At 52.2% G+C, this 9,203-nt stretch overlaps 1 protein-coding gene across 1 annotated transcript in view; it reads right to left on the bottom strand.

Annotated features, from left to right (window-relative positions):
* The window catches only part of IUM83_17906 (Isoamyl acetate-hydrolyzing esterase 1), a gene marked incomplete at both ends in the record, with an annotated part of 45,214 nt that continues 36,011 nt past the window's right edge, over nucleotides 1-9,203 (bottom strand). Inside the window, 4 exons of the mRNA XM_067942876.1 lie at nucleotides 1-300; nucleotides 604-669; nucleotides 730-1,003; nucleotides 1,114-1,194. Coding sequence (XP_067795969.1) covers nucleotides 1-300; nucleotides 604-669; nucleotides 730-1,003; nucleotides 1,114-1,194 — 721 coding nt within the window. The remainder of the gene's footprint in view (nucleotides 301-603; nucleotides 670-729; nucleotides 1,004-1,113; nucleotides 1,195-9,203) is intronic.

Here is a 9,203-nt window from a genome sequence, read left to right as displayed (position 1 = left end):
TCAGTACTTGGTCTTAGCCCCATGGAGCTCCAGTGTAGCAATGCACCTCTTTGGCATAGACTCAACCAGTTTTGTGATGAGGTCCTGCCCGATCGCAGCCCACGATGCCTTGATCGTCTCGATGAGGTCTTCACGTGTCTGAAATTGTCGTCCGTGAGCGTAGACAGCACGAGCCAGGACCCCCCACATATTCTCTATGGGGTTCAGGTCGGGCGACTTTGCTGGCCAGTCCATCACGTCCACGTTTTCCTCCTTCAGGAACTCCTTCGTGGCCCCTGAAGTATGGATTGAGGCGTTGGCCTGTTGAAAGACACACTCTCGGCCGTACACGCGGTCAATGAATGGCAGCAAATACTCTGAGAGAGTATAGATGTACCGCTCACTGTTTTGATTTCCCTCTAAAATCACTAATTCAAACTTACCGCTAGCACGAAATGCAGCCCAACCCATGACACTTCCTCCGCCACTTTGGCGAGTAGAGTAGATCTCGGGTTCGCGGCGCAAATCGTGCCACTAGTACTGCATGCAGTCTGGCCCGTCCAGATTGAACTTCTATTCGTCTGAAAAGACGCAGTTTCCCCATTTTGGCACGTCCCAGGTCACCTTAGCTCGGGCCCACGTGAGACGAGCCTCCTTGTGCTTCTTAGTCAACACAGACGAAGCTTTACGCTTCTCGTAGTTCATGTTAGGATCCGCCTGAAGGATTTCACGGATCCGCCGCGCACTTACAGATAGCTCCAGCGCCATTTTGAGCTCCGCAGAGCTGAGTTGACCCTTCGAAGCATCACGAAGCAGCCGGCGAGGTGCCTTCGGCGTGAGCTTTTTGGGTCTTTCCGATCGTTTAGCCTTGGTGTAGCCCTCTGGATCAGATAGGAAGGCGTGAACAACGGGTCTAGAACGCTGCACACGTGTCACTATAGCTCTTTCGCTCAGTCCCGCCTCAGAGAAGGCCGTTATCCGGTGATGCTCTTCTTCGGTAAGTTTGGTGCCCCTGGGCATGCTGCTAACACGTATACATGACAAACAATACGGTAGCATATGCACATTGAATTGCAGATCACAGGGCTAGAAGCGCATACGAAAGCAACGCCTCCATATCAGTAAAATACGCACCGGCAGTATACTAACCGCCAGCACTGCCAAGCGAGTGAGGCGTTTAATTGCGGTTGCGCCGTGAGCAAGAAGCGGGGTGAGCTGAATCGAGTGGCGTTCGCTTCGTATTAGAGCGCTCTTTCGATTGGACAAAAGCGCGTCGCATAACGCCTCGTATTGGATAAAATAATGCAAAAAATCGGGGTGGCAGTATACTATCCGCCAGCACTGTATGCAACCATTCCACTATATCCAGTCACCCTACTCCATCCAGCAGGACCGTCCATTGCCGCCGTAGTGCAAGCAGCGTCGGTATTAAAATATAGTCACTGCACCACTTTCAGATGCCCATTTGCTGCGGCGCCATCCATGGCCGGCGTGGTGCACTTTTCTGATCGGTGCCGGACCAGGCGTGAAGATGACCACCTGCAGCGCGGGTGCTGCATCCCTCGAAAGATTCTGGTGTAGCCACTGGACAATGCTAAGATGACCTCCAGCAGTAGCATCCATCGCTGCCTCTGTGCACTGGGGGCTGGCGAGATTTTCTCTCTCTCTTGCGTTTTCTGGCATTACGGTAAGTGATTGTTGCAGCTCATGCAGATACGCTAGCACTTCCAAATGTCCGTTGCGGGCACCTGCATCCATCGCAGTAGCGCTGACTGATCCTCGTCGCTTACCACAATTGAAAAGGTCGATTTCAGGGTCCTCCCCAAATTCTTCGTAGAGCCACCTTACAACTTCTGGATGACCGTTTTCCGCAGCACTCGTCATCGTCTTCGCTGAGACGATCGCCGCTTCATTGGGAGAACCCAGTTCATGAGACAAATGTTTGAGCTGCCCCTTCATACTTTAGCAGGCGACCGCTCTTCCTTGCCGGATAGCGCCTTGGTTTGCTCTCGTAGGTACTCTGCAACTCTACATGGCCGTTAATAGCTGCAGCGTGGATCGTAAATACGTCCTCCCTGCCCAAAATTTCCAGAGGTTGAGTCTCTCGAAGTACAGGATCCATCAGCCAACGCACCACATGAAGATGCCCGCTCCCCGCCGTTTTCACCACCACTGCTTCGTCCAGCCTCCCACCCTTAGACAAGCATTTCAAAATACCTTTAGCCGCGATTTCGTGCCCCATGTTATCCCCAGGAGAGACCCGTCGCCATTGTGGTCGCACAGCCATTCAGCCATCACAATGTCTTCGTTGTGCACTGCTCGCATCAACGCCTCCGACAAGTCGAAGTCTTCGTTCCCGAGGTTTGCTGCAGCCACCACACGACGTGATGGCAGCCCTAGGATATAGCATCAACTATCGTGTCCTCGTGCAGATCTGCTGGATGTTGCTATCATGGTCGTAGACGCTGCAAAACTTCAATTGAAATAGTCCGCAGAAGCACTTGTCCATCGATATCGACACCTTGGATTTTATGCAGCAGCCACCGAACCATTTCCATATTTTTCAGCCGAATCGATTCGATGAGAGATAACCTGAGCTGGGTTCTCCGATTAAAATTAAAATCCCTCGATTAATAATAAGTATCTGCGAAGTGTTCAAGGCAGATTTTGTGGTGACATCCTTATTGTCGGAGGAAGAATCGGTTTAGGAGCGTGAGGGATACGAACTTGCAGAGAGGGAGGCCCACGGACTAGTCCAGGAAGAGAGAGGCGGCGTCCACGACGTGCTGCAGAGCGACAAATCCGTCCTTGGAGCGGAAGAGCTGCATCACAGTGAGAAGCAGCGCCGGGTCTCCATACTGGATAGAAACTTATTCCTACTTGGGAGGTGGATTTTTTTCTATTTTAGTTACATAACCAGTCACGTAGCTACCCGAATGTAAGCACATGTGTACCCCACCAAGCGTAACCCCACTAAATAGACAACGAATACCCCTGGACGAGGACAAGCCCGCATCGTTGTTGTCGTGCTCCGGCTCAAGCGCCAGTTGGCGGACCTGCCGCACGAAATCTACGCTGTGTCTTACTTCCTGAACTCGGCACTCGAGTTGCCGCTGCACAAGGTGTTGAATGAGGAGGCGCGCAGCGCGCACCCCGCTCGTAGAGTGGCAGCAGGCAACGCCTGTCTGCCAGTCGAGTAAATGAATAATGAAAGAAAAACCTCGTTAAGTTGTTAATGTTTATATTAGCAAGTACGAGAGGAAAATGTTCAGATCGCCAGCTGCGATCTGGAAGAGAGCTGCCTGCCATCCATTGTGCGATGACGACAAGAGGCCGAGGAGTGAGCTGTCGAGGACGCAGTCCGAAGACGAGCTCACTTCCTCTTTTGCCTCCAGGTACCGAGCACGGACCTAGAGTAATCGGCATAGGAATAAGAGGTTAAGAGTAATATATTGTTGAGAGTTACCTACAGCATTCTGTTCATTTTAACATTTCAAGTAATGTGAGCAAACCCCAAGTTGACAAGAGTTCCGTCGACTCGCTGCGGTTCAGCGGAAAGCCTCTGCACTTCGCATCATGGAAGAGCAAGCTGGTCATCCACCTCAACGCGTTAAGCGAGCAACGCGCGCTGGAGGAGCTGCAGCACAAGCGTGCAGAAGCCGTTGACTCGGTTCGAGGATTTGCTCGAGAGGCTGCCGGTAATGCCGCCGCGTCCTCCTGCAGAGGATAAAGACGCGGCATGACAGCAGGATTTGCACGAGACCCTGCTGAGTCAGCAGTCGTCGTACATCAAGTGGCTGCTGTGCGAGACGCTGCCGAGCCTGTCCATGTAATTTGGCGGCTCGTTGAAAAACAGTACAGCCTCAGTAACGCGACAGGCGTCGTCGGGCTGGTTCGGTAGTTCATGGAGATGGTGAAAACCGACTTCAAGAGCGTGGGACAGCTCTTTCAAGATCCCAACAGTGTGCGTAGCCAAATCAACGTGAACGCGCACGAGGCTCTGCACAGCAACATGTTGACCTCCCGGCTTATGCTGGTGATGGTGCTCGGAGTGCTTCCGAGGCACATGTGGGGCTCTTCGGTTGAGCTGACCCAGGATGGGTTTACGCTCGAGAAGGTGAGCGACAAGCTCAATGCCATCTTCGGCACCAAGAGCAAGAGTGAGATCTGGGCTCTGGCCAGCGGAAAGGCGGTCAACCATGTCAACGCGGCTCCTACAAATCCGAAGGGGCCTGTGCTTGGCAAGCGCAAGGCCGTAGACGGGCCGGTGCGCGATTTGCTCTACAACATTGGTGCAATGAAGTGCCACTACTGTGGTGGTGAGCACAACAAAATGAACAATGTTGGGCCACACAAGATGATCAACTGCCCCAAGCGTGCACTTGACAAGGCAGCTGGCGTGCACCGCCGGAACATCTGGTCAAGGCCAAGCCGCCAGGCTCGCAAGGAAGTCCACGAGCCAACGCCCAAGATGAAGGGCAACGGCAAGGGAAGGGCCAAGGCCAAGGTGAGACGTGAAGTCCCACTGGATGAGTGCCTGGCTAAAGCCGTGGCGGTTGGCGCGTGCAACGCTGAACACGGCGCGTTACCAGCGACAGCTGATGGGTACACGAGCCCGCCTCCGAGCGGCTTCGGGGTGCCCGTGACCCCGGGAAAGGGCACGCTGCCCTTCAGCGACGAAGACGAGCCAATGGATACCGTCGTCAACGCAGTGAATGCTGACGCCACGGGCCAGGCTCAAGCCGCGGGTGAGAAACCGGACGGCGACATGGACATGGAAGAGCAGCCAGGCAAGGATAGCAATCAAGAGATTGCTGAGACGACGAAGTCCTTCACCGGTATGCTGACTGAGCTCGAGAAAAAGGTGCGAAGTTTGTATCCATTTCTGTTAAATGATGAAATGTATCTAGCCACAAATTCTTGGGTACTTGACTCAGGGTGCGGGCATGGCCTAACCAGCGAGACAGCGCGGTTTGTGCGGAAGGAGCCCGACACCCAGTACATGTTTACATTTGCACAGGGCTCTAAGCATTCAAATGCACACATTGGTACAATAAAGTTGTATTTGCATGGCCCACGAGGAATCAGACCTTTTCTGTTCGAAAATATTGCGTTAGTACCGGGCGCTACCTCGACCATTCTGAGCGAGTTCTGGCTCAGGCGCGGTGGGTACCAATTTTTGGGATCCTTAACCAGCGAGTACAAATTTGTACTTTTCAAAAACGAATTAGTTTTGTTGCGAAAGCTATCAACGGGGCGTATTATATTCAAAATAAAACGCTGCAAGAAAGACAACTGCTGTGTAACGCAGTGAAGCAACGACCCTGTAAGCCGCTAGCTCACCTTAATAATAAAAGGTTTGAGCGCACACTGCAAGAGTGGCATGTCAAACTAGGCCACCTCAATAAAGAGGCAGTTATTGCGATGTTAAGCGCAAAGTTAGTGACTGGAATGCCAAAATTACCCGCGTCAGGTCTCAGAAAAATCCCGTTCTTCTGCACAACGTGTGCAGAGATGAAGAAAAGGAGGATGTCCTACCGGAATGCGAGGGGTTCGAGAGACGAACACCCGATTAGCACCATTCACATGGACACAAACGGCCCCATCAAAAAAAATGGGGTGTATGGCAGCTGCGGGAAAATTAAATACTTTCTGAGCATCATTGACGACAACACGTCATGGCGTTGGACTTATGTCCTGCGCAATAAGAAAGAAGTATTTGAGAAAGTAGAGGAGCTACTTTTGCAGCTGGAGCGTGAGGGAAAGTTCACGATTCGTCGGATCAGGTCCGATGGAGGAACTGAGTTTGTGAATGCAGCCTTTGAAAGCTTTTGTAAAAGCAAAGGAATTGTATTCCAAACATCGAATGCCTACAGCCCTGAAGATAATGGTGCTGCAGAGCGAGATCATCAGAGTATACTGGACAGAGTTCGCTGCGCATTGAAAGACGCTGATATGGCACACAAGTGGTGGCCAGAGGCACTTATGTACATGACGTATGTGCAAAATCGCACACTTATGGCGCGGTTGGGAAATAAGACACCGTATGAGATGGTGTATGGGACACCTCCCAACGTGAGCAAGCTACCCGTGTGGGGCTCTGTGTGCTTTGCGCATATCCCTGCCGCCCTAAGAAAGGACAAGAAGCTGTCTGCTCGTGCCGTAAAGTGCCGGTTCCTCGGAATGTCAGAGGAAACGAAGGGTTATCGACTCTGGGACATGTACAACAACAAGCACATCTAATCACGAGACGTGCTGTTCGATACGACCAATGTAGCCACCATGGTCCAGCGAGCGTTCGGGCAGACTGATGAGGCCCTCACAATTGAATCTGCCGCGCGAGAGTTACCCGCAAGAGAGGGAGCCGATGCACTTGCAACCAAGTCTACGGGAGCAGTGGGAGCTATAGAACCTGTGGGAGGATCTAAAGAACCTGCGCAGGCCAGTAATACAGCAGTGGGAGCTAAGAAACGCCGACGTGCGGGACTCGTGGATACGCCACCAAGGCGCGAGCCCCGCCCACGTCGAGAAGCGAAGAAACCGAAAAGATACTCGGACTATCAGTGCTTCCAGGCAATGTTAGAACACAACATTGCGCAAGACATTCTAGAGCACACAGTGCCTACACCACGATCGCTCAAAGACGCGTTGAGTGGGCCTTATGGAGAGCAGTGGAAACAGGCTCTGGAACTTGAGTACGACTCCTTGATCGAGAATAGGACGTGGAGACTCGTACGACTGCCACCTGGGCGTAAGGCTTTGCGATGTCATTGGGTACTAGTTGTAAAGTATAACGCTGACGGGACTGTCGAGCGGTTCAAAGCACGCCTCGTAGCACAAGGCAACCACCAGGAGTTTGGGGTAGACTGTGACGAGGTATACGCACCCGTGGCACGATTCGAGTCACTGCGCCTAGTGCTGGCGATTGGAACGATATTGGACTGTCATATCCATCAGATGGATGTCCATACGGCGTTTCTGAACGGCAGATGGACGGAGAGCTAACGATCTATATGAGGCAACCTCACGGATTTGCGAAGCGATGCCATGAGCATTTGGTCTGTGAACTTCAAAAGAGCACATATGGCCTGAAGCAAGCCCCACGCATCTGGTATCGAGTTTTACATACCTTTTTGACGTCGATGGGTTTTGCACGCTGCCACAAAGCGTTTTGCATCTACGTGCAAAAAGTGGGAGAAGAATGGATCATAGTCGTGATGATCTGACGATCATGTCGCGAGATATGTGACTCATTAACAGGCTGAAAGCCGAATTGTCAAACCGGCTCAAAATGAAAGACCTGGGCGACATTCATTATATCATCAAGACGGAGGTGCACTGCAATAGAAATCAGCGTGTGACGATGATCTCACAGCGCAAGTACATTGCAGAGCTGATTACAAAGTACAAACTGGGCGAATGCGCGCCAGTAATGACACCACAAGTGCCTGGCCTCGTACTCGAGCCCGAGACGAAACTAAGCGCAGAGCAAATTGCTGCGCAGCCCTTTGACTACAGAGGTATTGTTTGCCCATGTAGTGGGTCTAACTTGACTCACTACTTTAGCTTACACGTTGCGCAACGTGTATGAGGAAGCGTAAGTACTTAGTAATTACTTAGGTTAATTATATTTGAATACACAAATATAATTGAAATCAGATAACACTCCAAGTAGCTAGTTTGAGGTAAAATGAGAACTGTATTGTTTGTAAATTGGTCTTCCTCTAAAATCTGCTAAAAACTGTATATCATCTATGAAAGGGTTGGCAGCGGCTGGCTGTCAGAGCCCCGCTAATATGCATGACTCTGATTGGTAGAAATATGCTGCTTTCTACCAATAGGATCTTTGGGTATGTGTGGACCACTCATTGTGGTGGTCCACTTCAATGTATCCATTGGTGTGTCTTACACCAAGGTGAGGAAGTATCCAAAACTTTTAACAGATAACCTATCTGTTAAATTCACAAGTGGCTTGCAGCCACTTGTGCGTGTAACCCCGTTACACCATCCCCCCCTTAAGGTTAGACGCGCGGGTCTCCGCACGTCAATCTTCGGAATTGACCACTCGTCAATTCTCCGCGTTTGGAGAAGAAATCCGCGCTCATTCAACGATGAGCGCGCCTCAGAAGAAGTCCGCAAAGTCGGTGGGGAGTCATCTCTCCATCGACGACTACTTTGAGCGTCAGAAGGCGAAGTACGGCGACGTCGTCGACTTCGACGACGACGATGAAGACATGGAGGGCGAGGAGGACTCGCCCTCAAAACGTAAAGACACAGTGTCGAGCGAATCGCTCGACCCTCACGCCAAGAACGTTCGCCCGCGTGAAGGGGACGAATCGGACGCTTCGAGTTCGAAGCGTTCGCGTACTGAGAGCGATACCCCACTCGCTTCCGCTGGGGCTATCAGTACTCCGCGCGCTGCGCCTGCAACGCGCGATCCATGGATGCCGTCAGCGTCCGAGATCACGGACCGGTTTGGGAACTCGGTACCTCCGAATGAGGTGCCGCTATACGTATGCAGCGCCATCAAAGATGACGCCGTGGCTGCCGAGCTGCACTTTGATGCGGAAACGCATCAAAGGCGCGATTACTACATCGGACTCTTTCATGAGCTCCGATGGTTTCAAATCAAGAAGACATCTTCTCGCAGCAAAGTGCCCGAGTGGCAGGCACTTTGTCAAATTTGGAACGCTTTTGTTGAGAACTTCAACAAGAAGCCGAGTGCTTACCGTGATCGGATTAAGCAAGCGCGTGATCGCTTCGAGACGTACTCGAAGCGTGGAAAGCTGGAGCAACTTCATGTTGCTGCTGAGGAGGTAAATGTGCCGTGCGCTGTGCCCGAGGGCTTTCAGTGCACGAAGTGCTTTCCAGGCGCGGTCCGATTGAGCGACCGCGACCTGAACGGGTACACGTCGTTCCGTGTGCCCGAGAGTCTTAAAGAGCTCCGTGCTAAGTTCTTAGCACGTGAGGGTTCGGGCGCTGGCGATGATCGCAGCGCTCGCACTACTTCCGCTGCGCCAGCGCGTACCGCTCATCGTACGCCCTCACCATTTCCGAAACGTCCTCCAGCAAGACGTTCCGCGGCTCCCATGTATCTCGATGGGGAGGAAATCCTCTCCAACGAATACGAAAACGAGCCCCTTGAGGGTTCGATTTCGGGATACTATGGTCAACAATCCGCTCAACAATCCAGCGGGTTGAGCCGCGGGCGTCACGGATCGGCG

This window comes from Phytophthora cinnamomi (genome assembly GCF_018691715.1).
Source record: "Phytophthora cinnamomi strain GKB4 chromosome Unknown Contig18, whole genome shotgun sequence".
In the NCBI taxonomy this organism is placed as follows: domain Eukaryota; phylum Oomycota; class Peronosporomycetes; order Peronosporales; family Peronosporaceae; genus Phytophthora; species Phytophthora cinnamomi.
The sequence above is the reverse complement of the archived record's forward strand: the minus strand, read 5'-3'. Positions and strand labels throughout refer to the sequence as shown.